The sequence below is a fragment of the Sceloporus occidentalis genome, unplaced genomic scaffold (assembly GCF_023333645.1).
Source record: "Sceloporus occidentalis isolate IW3139 unplaced genomic scaffold, rSceOcc1.0.p SCAF_2, whole genome shotgun sequence".
In the NCBI taxonomy this organism is placed as follows: domain Eukaryota; kingdom Metazoa; phylum Chordata; class Lepidosauria; order Squamata; family Phrynosomatidae; genus Sceloporus; species Sceloporus occidentalis.
This window is the reverse complement of record NW_028316982.1, coordinates 206,007,486-206,024,300: the sequence shown is the minus strand read 5'-3', so window position 1 is coordinate 206,024,300 and position 16,815 is coordinate 206,007,486. Positions and strand designations below refer to the sequence as shown.

The window sequence follows — 16,815 nt, the reverse complement described above, 5'->3', positions numbered from 1 at the left end:
GACAGCGCATGTACCAATGATGTGTCTTATGCGACATGTCCAAACAGCGCGGTGCACAAGACACATCACCGTGACACCCCAGGGCGCAAATGGCACCTTTTTGGAGCTCCTTTTGGCAGTGGGTCATTGTCGTAACTGTGCGGTTGCCACAGCAACGATCCAGAGGACAAAGTATAATCTGAACCGGGCCAATGTTACTTTGAAGAGACCAACTGAACACCTTGGAAAATCATTGGCTGCTCCTTGTGTACCAAAAATAGTACCACCCACACATCAGAGGCTTTAATGTAAGCATTCTATGACAACTGTATGAAATTGATGGGGTCGACATAAGTTGACAAGTGACTTGAAGACATATACACACAGATAACTTTAGGCTTCATATGCAAAGTATATCAAAGGGTCTGTGCAGCCACCCCTTTTACAACCCTGTGCAGTCCTGATCTGGCTCCTTATCGCCACAGCACTGCAGCTTTACGGAGCTCCTTTGGCACTGCATCATGCAAATGCAGCACCAGAGGAGCCCCATGACACTGCATGCCGTGTGGAGCAGCACACAGTGTCATGCCGCCCTGGGGGCGGAGGTGGGGCTTGCGTCATATGGATGCTCTGCCTTGACTCCATCCCCAACCCACTGGTGTGCACAGCCTCAAAGTATACATAAATTGCAGCGGGGGGGGGGGAACCTATGGGAAAGAAGACCACAAAAACTGAGTCTGAGCATGGTTTGTATGTATGATGATAAAAATGTGGGGAAACATGGGGTAGGAGGGAAGGGTGTGGAATGGAAAGGAATGAAATTGAATGGAATGGAATAGACTATCCTAGAAAGGGGCATAGCTTGCTGGCTGGAATACTTTGCCACAATGCAAATTTCTGTGTGAGATCCTACTTGTTCATAAACACTATCAACATATTTTCAAATGTTTTATGAGGTCTACCTGTACTGTCTTCATATACGACAGTTACTATCTTCCAGTTGTAATGTAGCACCAAATCCAAAACTGCCCGGCTGATGGCTGCATAGTCTGGATAGAGATTGATGTAAAAGGAGTCTTTGTTATCCACTGTGGGATGTTTCCATCGGGTCTGTATATGTGGAACTTCAAGTGCATTGCAAATAGATTGTACTGCACTGACCGATGAGCTGTGGGATGGTCCAAAGAGTGCAGCTACTCCAAGAGCAAGTTGATCACATGCTGCATCAGAAAGAGAGAGAGAGAGAGAAGAGAGAGAAGTGATGTCCATTGTCTGCTCTGAAGCTTGGAAAAGTTTTTTTGCACTACAACTCCCAGAATCTCCCAGCAAGCATCGCCAGTGACTGGGAGATTCTGGGAAAGAAGTTTAAAAAACAAACACATTTCCAGGTTCTGAAAATAACAAATGCAAATTTGAGATGGGGAGAATGACCTGTTCACCAAAAGATCATAACATGAGTGTTTTCAGCCACATAGATATAATCTTTCCCCAAAATCCATGAACCACAATTACAAATAAAGCAATAGTATAATTTAATTACTTTTAAACAGGACTGACTTCAAATCTCTTATTTCTGAATGGGAGCCAATCCACAGCCCTAGAGCTACTCTTTCACTTCATTCACCAAATGAAGGTCTTATGAATTACGATTCATGTCATAGTGAACCTAAATATATAACATTTCATCTCAGTAGGAACTGTAAAGATTTTCAAGCTACCTGACAAATTGCAATCCAAGGGTATTACAGTTTGTTAATGCTAAGCCAAATGTTCATAAAGGATAAAGGATACTATTATTCATGATGACAGTTTCCTTGTTGCAAGTTGTACTCATGTTACAGGATTCCCAGATGAAGTCAAAGACAGAAGTATGGATTTGTAGCTTATAGATATGCCAACATTAATTATGCATTGAAAGGTTTTTGTTTAAAAAAATCTAATAATATGAATGCATAATAGCATTATGCCTGTGGGAAATGGCTTTGGTCATTGAGAAAACTAAGTTCATAATTCTAAAAGAAAGAAGTGAGTCATTTCATTATCCTAGAAAGAATATGCCTGATTCAAGTTTACAGTTGCTGTTGCTTTCATACTCTAGTATGCAGTAATATCTAATGGGAGAAGTTAGAAAAATGTCTTTTTAATGTTTATTTAAATACCTTTATGCTAATCCCAATAGCCTCACCATTGTGCAGATTATTTGGGCATTTGCAAGTCTCTTTCATGAATTAAAGAATATATTTAAAGGGAATTAATTAGTTTCCACAAAAACGTGGGGGAATGTGCCCAACCTTTCCAAACCCAAAGCATAACAGTCCTAGCATAGCACTTGAGTATGGCCTTTATCCCCAACTGGAAACAAGTTGTTATCCCACTGCCTCCTAGAGAAGAGATATTTTTTATAGATAACTATTTATTCTGAGAGAGTCCACTTGTAAAAAATCTCTAAAAGGCCAGGCAGAACTTTGGATGTCATTCTAAGAATATGACAGAGTAGTGCAGAATGGTTACCCAGCCAATGACAAAGTGGGGACCACCCCAGGAGTGTTTTGTTGCACAAACTATGAGGAGACTGGGTCAATGCAGAAGTGCTGAATGGTTCTACCAGCAAACTCTGGAGTGCTTTATAAAGAGCTTAACATGAAGTAGAAAGTCCAAATGCTTATGCATCTACACACTCAATTACAACTGTAAGCACATTTATCACAATTTTGGAAGCTTCCTTATGTGATGTGCATAACTGTGAACTGGCAAATGTGAACAGAGTTGCAACCTGAATATGTGCTTCCTAATGTGCCAGCTGTGACTCGTACCAGCTCAAGCCATCGTCTCAGCATGCCAGTTTAGTTAACACAAATTGATCCTCAGTTATTATGGATTGTTTCATTTTATCACTTCAGGCAACTTGCCAAGAATGAATGCTCTGCTTAAGAGCTTGAAAGCAAACAAGGTTGATCTGCCATGGAAAGGTTATCACAGGAAATGCTTCTTTAACCTCTTGTTGTATGTTTCAATTTTAAAAAAGTGTTTATTATTCAGCTATTGACATCAGTTTACATGTTATTTTACACAATAGCGTAAGCAAAAAGTGAAGTCCCTGGAAGAGAAGTTGATGCTTCAGGTTTAGAGTGAACAAAATGAAAGAAGAAATGTCAGGGAAAAGTTAGGAAAGACTATGGAATATCACTGTGTCATATGAAGTACGTATTCACACCTCATTCCCAAGGGATCAAGACAGACAGATTTTTAGGTATTTACCAAATTATTCCACATGATGCTAGACAACCAGGCATCTAACCATCTTTGTTATTTCTGAAGTAACAATGCATAACTGACACTTCATCTAATTTATCTACACACCAGAATACTTGCCTCATCAAAACTGGAACTACTGATTTTTCTAGGCACTGATATTCACTCATCTCTTACTTATCTTCTTGGCATGGTAATTTCCTTTGGGATATGAATCTGCATTTTTTAAAATTGATCGACATGTGCCATTACTACCAAAAAATAAGATAAAATCCAGGATATGCTATGCAAATATTCAGGCAGTAATAGCTTTTTGGTTCTAAATTTCAGAGCATCAAATGCTTTTATAAGAAATTAATTTTACAATGTTGCCATGTTGTTACTATTCACATAAATATTATTTAGAACTTGTAAAAATGCAGTATAATACTCTAAAGGAGTAGAAGCTGACAGTGGACAGGATCCATGGATATTTAGGCTGCTTTCCACAGTTTCCACCAAAATCAGAGACCCTCCTCCACCTTCTTGACTAAATCCAGCCCTTCAGAGAAGATTTTTAAGTTGTATAAGAGGCAGACTAAGAAGGAAAGAGGTGGGAGTTGAATTGGGGCCATTCTCCCCTTATTTATTTACTTTGAAGGAGAATAGGGCTGAAAGCTTTCTACATAGAAAGCAACATCATTTCAGGTAGGACTGACTGAAGTAGACTTTCCTGCTGGAACTGTGAGCACGGAACTGTGGCTGCATCTGCACTGAGAAAGTAATGTAGCTTGACATCACTTTAATTGCCATGCTTCAATGCTACAGAAATCTGGGATTTGTAGTTATGTGAGATATTTAGTCTGCTCTGTCAGAGAGCTCAGGTAACAGAACAAACTACCAATTGCACAATTCCATAGATTTGAGCCATGGCAGTTAAAGTAGTGTCAAACTGCATTATTTCTGTAATCCAGATACAGCCTATGGTTCAGAAAACATTCTGTCACTACTCTTCTGTAGCAAAAGGCCTTAATTAAAAACATTTTTCAAGAACCTACACTCAAGGATATAGACAAAATAAATACAAACAATAGAAAGTTTATGTAGTTCTCAAAATATTGCTACAGTGGGCCCTTGGTATCGCCTGGGATTTGGTTCCAGGACCCCACTGCACCCCCATGGATACCAAAATCCATGGATGCTCAAGTCCCATTAAATACAATGGCATAGTAAAATAGTATTTTATAAAATGGCAAGATCAAGGTTTCCTTTTTGGAATTTATATATTTTTTGCATATTTCCAAGCCATGAATGCTTGAATCTATGGATAAAAACAATCTGTGGATACAGAGGGCTGACTGTAGTATCTCTGTAATATATATCAATGCATTGGTCCATTTAAGGATGCTTGCAGATTAAACTTTGAAATACCAAATGTCCCACACCGTAGAAAGACTGCTCATTTGTAAGAGGGAAGAGTGAGCATGTTTGATTTTCTGTCACATTCTATTAGCATCACAGAGCTAAATATTAGCAAAGAAGATCAGCTCAGTGTTGCTTTCTAGATATTTCAATATTGCAAGCTATTACGGCTATTTCAAATCTTATATAAAACAAAGAACTGGATCATTTTGAATAATCATACGTCAAAGTCCTATTATGTGGTTGAAGATATATGATCTGGTCACAGATTGCACTGGGGGAAAACCCCACAAACTATTTGACATTCCATTAGCTAAGTTTAGTCATAGTATACCCAACCTAACAAGTGCAGGAACAAAGAGATAATTCACAAACAGACACAACTCCAAAGAGTCATTATAATTCTGAGATACTTACCCCGTCTTGATGCTTCAAAACTATCAAAGAGGTTAATTCTCTGGATGTCATAGGTTAATGTGGTATTAGGCATCAGTGTTCTGTTCCGGTTAATGTTGGTGACTGCAAATTTGAAAGCTAACTCTTCAACATTAAGAGGTTCATTTTCCACAGTTTCAAATATCCCTCCTGCAAAAGAAAAGAGATAGGAGAAAATTATTTACTCCTGTTATTTATAGCTTGCCATCACAGCATATATCTCAAAACAAGTAATGTCACCCTTAAAACATGAGGTCAAGGAAAAACAGGGGAATAGCTTTATTTATTCTGTTACATTCCTAGTCCACTGATATTTGTGTAAGTCTGTATCATGTTCCTTTGACCATCTGTGTTCCCCATTTGGATAAACATCAGTGATGAACACATTTAGAGTGCTGTAGCTGAGCATTAACTTTCAGCAACATTCTGAGTGTAGAAAGCCTACATTTTCTGAAAATGTAGGAGATGTAATTGCATAATTTATATAATAAACAATCAGAACTCCTATGGCTAGTTATTCATAAATAACTACATATTGCGAATAGGGATTATATTAATATGAGAAGGAGCTCTAAATGTTACAGTAAGGGGAGTAGAAAATGTGATTTGTGGGAAACTTGCATCTGTTTGAACAGAATATCTTTCTCTCGGAGCAGACGGATGGGAAGGAGCAACCCAAATCCGCTTCAGCCACAAGCCAAAAGGTGGCCACTGTCACTGGCCCCAACCAGCACTACCAGGAGCTGGATTATCTTGGCTCCTTTTTGCTGTGGTCTAAATAACAGGAGTGCGGCCTCAGCACGGCTTCCAGCCGCATTGGAGGCATACATCATATTAAAGGTATTCTTTTGGCTTGTGTGTTTCAGGTCTATTAGCACTTCAGTGTGGAAGTAAATAAAACCAGAAGTTAGAAATAACTAATCATAACTAATTAACTAATTAATTGTAATTATGCCCTCCCCTCCAATAATAATTGAAACAAGGGGTACCTTCATTTCTTTTACTGTACAGTATAATCATGATATTTAGTTACTTTTATAGCTACAGTAATGTGATCTCAGATGGTAGAGATGGAAAAAATATTCTCAAATACTGGAAGCATAGATTTAAAAGAGTAAGGAGAATCTTGTACAATGAGAATATTTGTATTTGGGACTTTTTCTACATATGCACACACACACACACACACACCAAAATTTGGTGGCAAAAATGGCATTTTCTATACAGAAATGTCCATAAAATGCTCAGAAAACATTTACTCCTCAAAAAGTCTCAAACTGCAAAAAGTTTTCAAAAGCTTAACAGTTCCTGAAGTCTTGCTTGCAACCAGGAAAAAAATTGTGTAAATTATGTATTCCTGTCTACAAGAATGAAAGTGATGAAGATTTAAATTCCTTCTAGAGAGTAGAAGAAGAACATCAGGTTGTTCAAGTGCTGCTTTGTGCTGTCCTTTACTCTTGCAGAGGAAGAGTGTTGCAGCATGGACAAATGACAGACACATGTTTTGGCAATAAAAAGGCCACGACTTTATTTTGCATATATGGGCCTCATAAGAGGGTTGGCCCGAAAGCATGAGGTCTGGATCTGACATCCACCAACCCGTGTTGGTCGATGACCCAATAGCCTGGGCTACGCCCCAGGCCTTCAGGATGACAGAGGGGGAACCGGCCTGACTTATGTTTCCACTTAACGCTGCCGGCTATGCGCCTGGGCGCATCTTCGCCCCATGTCACTGGGAGCGCATAATCGATGCCACCCCCGCACTGGTGACATCGCTAGCCCTCAGTGCCCCGGGTCCCCAAAGGACTCCCGATTCCGTGCTTCACAGCATCGGAAACCATGCCCATTCAGATCCATGACCTATGCTACCGCCCCAACTGGAAGTTGTGACAGAGAAATAGCAACATAGGGAGAGGTGGGTGGGGAGCCGGCTAAAAATGGCGCTGATGCCCGGGCATTGAGGCCTTATATAGGCCTCTCAGCCAATGGCCGGCCAGGATTTGGGTTTAAACCCACCTCCCAACCAATCAGAGGCCGAGGGCCCGTGCCAGCCGCCAATCAGGGGTATCTCCGGCAGCAGGGGAAGCTGGGAAGTGTAGTTCCCAGCCCGGAGACCGCCCCCGATTGGCGCCACTTCCACTTCCGCTCCCAGAGGAGTCTGGGAGCGGTAGTTTCGGCCCCACGCGGGCGAACAAAGGCGCACCAGCCCTGGCGGGCCCCTTGCGCCGCCATCCCTCGCCGCATCGAGGGACTCCCCTCCTGGACCACCCACTCTGCAACCGGACCAGCCCGGTGAGTCGGGTGGTCCCCTTTGTCGCTGTTGAAGCAACAAGGAAGTAGATGAGAGGAAAATGTGTTTTGTACTAGAGGTCTCAGCTTGCACCATTCAGATGGGGATTTTTAAAGTAACTGAAAGTAACTATTTCACATACTTTTGAAAAATGAGAACATGTTATTTCTTTAAAGTCATAACTGCAAGTCACTGTGCCCAGAAACTATTCCAAATGCTTCTTAAGTTCAGTTCTGTATCAACCATTTTGATATCTCTTTTCCAAAGTCACCTATGTCTTGATAAATCAATGCAACAGGATATGTTGACTGAAGTAGAATTTTAAAGAAGTACAGTATCTATAAAGATAATACATAATTTCAGAATGAAGTAGTTTTGACAACATTTGGGACTTCAAGAAGACTAAATCAAAATTTTGCCTACCTATGAAGTTTTTCAATGGTCTGGGTGGAGTTTGGGTCTTTCCACCCCTAACTACTTGTACAACAGAAATAACTGTGTAGAAGCTGACAATATTTATAAAACATAGTTTTAAAAAAAGGAAAGAAAAGAAAGATGCAGATATGTGAAGAAAGACTGAGGGGCAATTTCTTCTTCTATAATCAGCAATAAATGCTAGTGGACTGGTGCAAACAGATGGTTCATCCTATTTCTACTCAGCCAGTTTGCTTGATAGAAAGCATTTTTTGGTATTAGCCTACTATTAGACCACAAAGTATTAGACCACAAGTCTGTGCTGCCTTCCTTTGTAGCCATACTGAAAGTGCAGAATACTTTCTCTTAGCCTAGAAACAACAACAAAATGCAGACCACTAACTTTTGTGAGCCTATTAGTAAGGCTATTGGCTACAAATGATCTATTTATGCTCCAATACATACAACTGAAAATCTATTTTGGATCAGAGGTAGAAAACCTTCATCCTTTGAGGTATCCTGGACCTTTTCTCCAATAATCCTTTGCCGAACTGGATGGAGCTTCTAGAAACTGAAGCCCAAATCACTAGGTGTCCCAAATTTTGCCCACACCTGTCTTAGATAAAGTCAATGTCACACCAAGGATTCTTGGTAATGCAGGTCTTGATAAATGCATAATAAATGGCATTTCTGGTTCCCTAACCAGGAGCTTCTAACTGCAGTTCTTGATTTGCATGTATAATTTACTCATTTAGTGCTAGCCTCCAGAGAATACTTAAAATTTTCCCATCACTTGTTTCCCTGTATGAAATTTACAACTCACATAATGCTTTATATTTCCCAGTCAACAAAATATAATCTCCTAATGTACTGCAAGAGCTCACTTGATTTTGTCACCAGTACAGAGTAGTGCAGCCATTATCTGACAATCAGGAAATGGAAATACACAGGAGAATTACAACCTGCTTTACATTTTAACTCAGCAGTCGCAATGTTAATCGCTCTTAGAAGAAAATGGGACTGACATGTCATACATATCTAGTTGCTTTTAAAGTAAGCAATAGTAGGTTTGCCCATTTAAGGAGTATGTAATTTTAGAAATGATCACATATTAAACAATTTTGCTATTATTTACTCCCTATATGCTACAGCTGCTTCATAATTCTTTATCCCATAATTCTTTCAGATAATGAATATTGGTATTACCATCCAATATATTGGTCCCTTGGTTGACTTGAACTTAGCTTTTGCCAACAGTACTTCATTTGGATTATAGTACCAACTACTGGGTTAATGTCAGTCAGATCTGCTTTTTAGTGTTCATCATATTTTTCTCTATCAGATCTCTCAATGATTTATATCTGCATGTTCCCTCCAGCCATCAAAAAATATTTGACAGCTCTACTGTCAGTCTAATCACAAACCAAACAATTTCCACTCCTTTTGATTCAAATTAATTGGCAGACATTTTTTCCCCAGGTTACAAAACCCCATTTTCCCAAGAGTCTGCATTGGGAAGTATAGCTATGGAGATGTCACTACAACTCTGTAGTTACATCTTCTGATACTAAACTCCCCAAATCTACCCTTTAGGTCATGTAGGAGCACAAGGTTTTCATGCTGAACTATGATTCTAGAGACCAGGGTTCAAATCCCGGCTCAGCCATGGAAACCCACTGGGTGACCTTGAGCAAGTCACACTCTCTCAGCCTCAGAGGATGACAATGGCAAACCCCTTCTGAAGAAATTTGCCAAGAAAACCCCATAATAGGGTTACCTTAGGCTGAGAACAGGGAAACGTGAGGATGTCTCATTCACAGGGTTGCCATCAGTCAAAGCCAACTCAGAGGCAGCTACCAACAACAACAACAACAGCAACAGCAACATACACTGAGTGGTAAATATTTAAAGGTAAAGGCCAGAATCAAATTGGTTACTTAAGCTGGAATCCCAGTTCTTCTCTCAGAAACAGCAATCCTCTGTCCCTTGAAGCTCCACCAGCATCAGTACCACTAGACCTTTGGGAAGGCCAGGAAATTCTTAGGTGCAGATTTTAGGAAGGATTGGAGCAACCAATTCTAGTAGAAGCAGTGAGATCAAGGAGATTAGTGCACCGGCTTTCATTCACTCTAGGCATGGGATGTAAATGCACATGGACGGATTGTATCACATAGCTCCATCTCTGGACAGCACTTATCCCATACCTGATCTGGGCTTCTACTGCACCTTTTATAGAACAGGAAAGTCCCATTCTTTGGGAGAAGTCCATCTCAGGTATGGGATGAGTATTGCCTGGGACGGGGCTGTGTGATACAATCCATCCCTGTGTGTTTACATCCCGTTCCTAGTGTAGGACTGAAAACTGGTGCACTAATCTCCCAAGCTTAAATATCCATTTGGATTGCAATCCAACTCCTTGGCTTGTTGTGAAATTACAAATGCATTCTATTCCCCATTATGTAACATGATTAATTACTGACATCACCAGAGTAACAACCTGCTTCTGTCCATTTTTACTGTATTAAAACATACACACTTCTAAGTGTGCCTAAATTTACATCCTGATGTAAGTGAATGCCTGCATTAAAATGAATTGCCAAGAGCATTTCTATGGGATTAGACAGTAGCATAAGTTGTACTCCTCTGAGAAACTCACATATTTCCATTGGTTGCTGTAGGACTACAAGTACCAGCAGCCCTAAACATGAGAAACAATGGCAAGGAATATTGGAAGTTCAACAACCTCTGAAGGGCCACATGCTAATGGGAGGGAATCAAAGGCAAAGATGGGGAAAATGTGCCCCCCTTTTGTGGCTGAACTGCAACCCACATCATCCATCATCATTGGCAATACTGCTAGGAGTGATAGGACATGCAGTTCAACCACATCTGGAATACCACACTCTTACTCAAATAACAAAATGTTCCTCTTATACTAGAATTGAAAAGCAGAACTCTGAGTTATTTACAAATTGTGTTCCTTCCTAGTTCAGCTAGTGACTCATGCATTGCCAAACTTTCCCTTATGCAAGTGGACATGGATCATCACCCAAATCCCACAGCTCAGTAACAGAGCCCATATTTTGAATGCAGATGGTGCACAGGTCAGTAACCAGTATCTCCATTTAAAAGAATATTGAATAGCAATGCTGGAAAAGCTATCTGTCTGACATTCCGAAGAGCTGCTTCCAGTCACTGCAGATAAGGACAGTATAGAACCCAGAATCTGAGAATATTTTTGGACTCCATCTTGCAGGGTTTCCCAGCCAGCATCACTAGTGACCATGGGATAAGAGATCCTGGAAGTTATGGTCCAAAAAGTAAACATTCCAATCTCTGTTAGAATCCAATTTCATGAATGCACACACATGTGCAACCAGCCTTCCAACCAACACCTGATGTGTTCCTCAGCACCAAAAAGGTTGAAACGTGTCCCCAACTGGCTGATGACAACTGATGATGGCTGGTGGAGTTGGACTCTGATGTTTGTTCTTTGAATCCTGTTCTAATAATTGTACTGTACAATTATTATTTTATTATAATTTTATTTATTATACTTTATACTGGTCAATGACTGAATAAACAACTTATTACAAGCAGTCCTTCTCTTACACGGAGGATCCGCATAAAAGAAAAAACACGTATGCTTGAGCCCTATTGGAAGTAAAGGGGCTTGTGCTTGCCATGCGGCGCCGTGGTCATGTGTCCCATTACTTCTTCCGGGGCATGAAAGGTTTATTTCCGTCATGGCTTCCAACATATGCGCCTGCGTATGGTGTGGGCGCACTGTACTTACACCAAAAAGGTTGTGTTGTGTTATGTATCCTTTAGCCAGACTGGTCAATAGTCTGATTCAATGAAATACAGCTTCATGAATTCACTCTATAAAGGCCTAAATCCACTTGCTAGTCTCAGTGAAAGTGGACCCATTGAATCAATGGAATTTACTTACATGGGTATTAATTTAGCAAGTTCTCATTGGAAATAACAAGGAATTTAGGTCCCAAACTGCTATTGAAGGAAGTATTTTTCCTCTGCTGGAAAATATCGAAGACTCCATTGTTTTTAGCACTGTCATAGATTTATATCAGTATGACAGAGTAATTTCCCTCTGTTTATAAATATTCGGTGCATAATCTTGAAATACCCACTTATCTGACAAAGTATCTTGAAATACAATAATTTTTAAAATTGTGAATGCCTTTTGTTTTGTTTTGTACAAGTGAGGTTACTGAAAGTATTTTACATTTATGCATAGCAAGATTTTGTTTGTACAGTTGTGAATCATTTACAAGAATCTGAAAATCTCACCCGAAGATATTAAAATGACTATATTCTCATCCTCAACAAGAAATATCTGACAAACCTTCTGCATTTCAGTCAGATTAACTACCCAGATACAGATATATCTTTGGACATCATAGCCAGAGAAATTGTCACAGGATATTAACGTTGACCCTGTGAGCAAATTAATATTTCACTGTATGTCTTCTAGCATGGGAGACAGAATCATGGAGCTGGGAAAGCCTTGAAGGTGACCTCTTCTAAAGTTTGCTCTATACATAATCTTTTCTAACCAATTAGACCACATCAAGAAAAAATATAGATTCAAGGCAGTTTCAAGGGTTCAAACAAATAGTGACAGAAGAAACATGAGAAACCCATGCTTCCTTGCTGTTGCACCGCAGTGTATCACACATCGAATGACAAGACCTGAGTGCATGCTCAGTCAGTCATTCAAGTACTATTGATGGGCAATGGGAAATGTCACAGACCCTGCTGCTTTATGTCTAATTGAAAGTTTCTCCCTTCAATTAGACATAATATCCCTATATCCAGGAAGTCCTGGATATAATCTACCGTTATCTCTTGTGATCTCTTTTGAATGCAACTTGCTTTGGAGAAGCAGCATACAACTATCACATCAAATTCATAAACGTACATGTGCATATATAGGGCAGAGAAAAGAAATCTTGTCCTCATTATGATCTGGAATCTTATGATTCCCAGTGCAGTCTTTTTCAATTAAACATTCAAGCCTGAAAACATTTCCCAGTGGCTCTATTACCATAATTCATGTTCCTAGATTTCTCTATAATGAACCTTTTTTTGAAGGGTAATTGACCAATTTTGCTTAGTTATGCACAGAAGCAGCCTGAGACACTGAAGTATCAGCTTGGAGACTAACAAAAACTAATATATAGAATTAATAATAGTAAACTATTTTATATTGTCCTGTTGAACTTAAGGATGTTTAATGTCATATATACTATGGTGAAGGAATTACTGTGTTTTGCATGTTGGCTGGCATTCTCTTAGTGACATACACATGCATAAATCATGCTGTTCCAAAATCAAATATTTTGAGTTGAGAGCTAGCCAAAAGCGGCTGCTAGAAGTGAGGTTACATCACCTCTACAATATGCTGGTGCAAAAGTTAGTCCCCATCTTCCACACAGTTGCACATCCATGTATTAGACTATGGCCCGAGACAGACGGGCAAAACGGGGCATGGCCACGTCAATTTTAGGGTTAGGGACCACGCACCAACCGCACAGTCCCTAAACCTAAAACATGCTGCCAGTAGCATCATGGCGGCATCCCGTCCACATGGGTGCAGCCATGATGACGTCACTCATGCACCACGTCCAAATGGCATGGCGTGGCCATGATGTCACTGCGCCGCCCCAGGCTGCTTACGGCTACCTGGCTGCAGCGCAGAAAAGAGCTCCAAAACAGAGTTCCTTTTTGGGAGCGATCCTTCTCCAAGCAACCACATGGCTGTAGGAATGACCCTGAGGAGAAAGGGGCCGCCCCTTCCTCCTCATGGCTCCCAGGGTGTCTGGGGGCATGAAGCCCCACGGACACCCCTTTTCCAGGCCACAGAGAAGAGGCACTGTGCCGCTTTTCTTTGACCTGGAAAAATGGAGGATTGGGGCCGCAGGGCTGCCGGTGAGACTGCCCTGGCCCCATTCAAGTGGAAAAAGGGGCAGTCTGTACCACACCTATATTAAGCTTTTTAGTATGTCCTTCTTCAGGAATAAAGAGACATTAAGAAGAATGTGTGTTTTCTAGATTAACCTCTCACAACATGTTTCCCTTCTCAGAGAACTAGGACTGAACAATCATTGACTTGCAAATTAAGCACGTATTTACATTCAAATGACCAATAATAAAACAAGGTTTGCTAAAAGCAAGATATTTTGGATGACAAACAGATAATAATAAAATTTAAAAGATGTCTTTCAGTACACCTCTACAAAACAAAACAAAAAGGTCTATGATAAATATATCTTCTTTGACCCTCCAAAAATAATAGTAATTTCCTCCAACTATATTCCCTTTGGGGAATTATCTTTGGCCAAAAAAGGAACAGACAGATGGATGCAGATGCCAAAAAGAAATTTATCAGCAGTAATGCCAAAAAGAAATCAAAGTAAATGTAAAACAATCCTCTTTAATGATATTAACTAACAAAGTAATGCATCAGTTTGTATTTAGTTTGTCTCCACATCTTTGTCAACAACATATGACATGCTACTCTTCAGAACCCATCCCAGTTGGTCTGTCATTTTGTGATGGAAGTAAAGAGATTCTTCAGGGTTTTGTTTTTACTTTAATGAATTCAATCCATATTTTGAAGCAAAGGCATGCAAACAATTGCTTTCATTCCTGATCACTCCTGATCTCTCTCTCTTGTTACCTGCACTATCTGTGTAAAGAGCACACATTACGGCTTTCCTCATCAAAAGTTATGTTTGGAGAAAAAAAATCTTTGAATACCCATTAGTTATCTGTAAGGCGCTTACAAACATAAGGTTTTTATTGTAGCTGCAGAAATCTGCGCTTATCCTGGAAAAGCAAGGATTAGTTCAGATCACAGCTTTTCACATAGCACAGATTTCAAAGAACAATGTGATTTTTTTTTCTAAAATAAAGAGAGAAAGAGAGAGAAAACACAAGGAATACAATGCCTTTGAGTTATACCTAATTTTTTCCTTCCTGCAAACGTCCTTCTGAAGTACTTCTGTTAATTGCAGTGACATTTTATTGATCAAGATATAATAATCTTCTCTTCTGCTAAACTCCGGGGAATGATCCACCTAGGGCTTTTGAACAGCTTTGAGATTAGCAGAGAAATGTTTATGCACTTTTCCCACTTTCATGCAGAGAGATTTTTTTTTAAAAGATAGCACAGTCAGATCCAGGTTTGAACTTTAAGAGCAAAGACAGCTGACTGACTGATATCTTATTTATTTATGTAATATATTTGTCTTTTGTCTTCTAAGCAAGCCCTCACAGAATAGTCCATAATAAAAAGGTTAGAACCAAAACAATTGAACAAGCATCATATAAAACAACATGAGATTTAAAAAAAACACACAGATAAGGGCTCAGCAATGCGACAATTTAAAAAACAAGTTTAATAGAATTAAAATTCTATCTGGACTGGACCACATATCTGTTTATTTATATCCTGTTTTTCTGAGCATAAAGAAAGAAGACAGTTTAAAGGCCACAAGAGAGGGATTTCTCAAGGGAATGAGTTCCCTAATACCCACCATGTTTTTCATGTGAGGTAGGGGAGGAATTTACCACAGACAGAGAAGAGCCAGCATGGTGTTCTGGTTTGAGTGTAGGACTTGGCTTCTGGAGATCAGGGTTTGATTCCCAGCTCAGCCATGGAAACCCACTGGGTGACCTTGGTTGAGTCATGCACTCTCAGCCCCAGAAAAGAACCATGAAAGGGTCCCTTTAGGGTCACCATAAATCAGAAATGACTTGAAGGCACACAACAATAAGAGAAAAAATGGATTGTTCTGAGAGCTAATGAAGTGTTCTCTCTCAAGACTAATAACATACTGTACTTAGTAAAAGGTATTCCTGAAGTATGTTATGCACCAAAGCAAAGGGTGAGATGAAACTTCACAGCAGATACTGGTTCTTTGCTTGTTTGGCACAACTGCTTAGAACATCATTACTTGGTACCAACAGATACAGTCCATGCTTTTCCTTAACCCCCACTCTCTTCACATGACTAGAATCTGGAGAAAGTTGATGTCAAAGGGTTGGAAGGGATATCAAGTTAAAATGTTCACCTCTTTACTTTTCCAAATGGCAAATTGCTTTTCTAAATGGCAAACATAGTTTGAAAATGCTTACAATGTAAATGTATGCTCTTGGCAGGCAGAGAACATATATATATATTCTCTGTTTTTCTCTCTGTCTGCCATGAACAATTTCAGCTCTTTGCACTGAGTTACTACAAAACCACTGTGGTTGAGTTTTCACTACAGCACACAGATTAGTGTTCAAAATGTAGAAGAAAGGCCATAGACTAAATATCACCTGGTAGGAAGAAGCAAAGACCTTGATTAAAAGACAGCAAGGGACCTGAGATCATGTATAAAGAACACTATGACAAACTGTATGTTGATATGTTGAGGGTGCTGCTGCCATCCAAGCAAAACTGTTCCTTGTTTCCTTTGCACAAGGGGCCATTTGCACTTGACTGGGGAGTTTATCGCATCGCGTTCCGAGAACATTTTTGGAACCCGATTGGAACGGAACACTTTCAACTTTACCGCACGTTTCTGTCCCCATCGGGTTCCCATCGCATTCTACATACCCCTCAAAGTGTTCCATATGTGTTCCTCAGAGGGAACGGATGAGAAAGTGATCCAAGCTTGTGGAAACATTTTTAAAACGGTCCAAGAAATGTCAGAGCAGTAATGTAATCCGTTCTTACTTCCATTCCCATGTTCTGCCTTGTTGTGATTGGCTGAAAGGACTTCCCTCCCTGCATTCTGTTTCCCAAGCCTTAGCCTGGCCCTGGATGGGGCTGTGCGATCGCAGAGTCCTCTGAAGCCTGGCTGGAGCTTGAGAGAGGCTGTCTCCCAGACCCCAGCGAGGCCTTGGACAAGGTTTAAAAATGTAGGACCTTTTTTTTTTTTTAATTTCCTGGCCAGGAAATTTTTTAAAAAAAAGTCCTACATTTTAAAACCTTGTCCTACATTTTTCCCGGTTTGGAGTTCCCCAGGGAT

General features: G+C 40.0%; 1 protein-coding gene across 9 annotated transcripts in view; it reads right to left on the bottom strand.

Annotated features, from left to right (window-relative positions):
- GRIK1 (glutamate ionotropic receptor kainate type subunit 1) overlaps window positions 1-16,815 on the bottom strand; it is a 221,483-nt gene that overhangs the window by 100,278 nt on the left and 104,390 nt on the right. For all 9 annotated transcript variants that reach the window (XM_089512115.1, XM_089512119.1, XM_089512120.1 and 6 more), the window contains 2 exons: window positions 5,050-5,217; window positions 942-1,199 (listed from right to left, as the gene is read on the bottom strand). In XM_089512115.1, coding sequence (XP_089368241.1) covers window positions 942-1,199; window positions 5,050-5,217 — 426 coding nt within the window. The remainder of the gene's footprint in view (window positions 1-941; window positions 1,200-5,049; window positions 5,218-16,815) is intronic.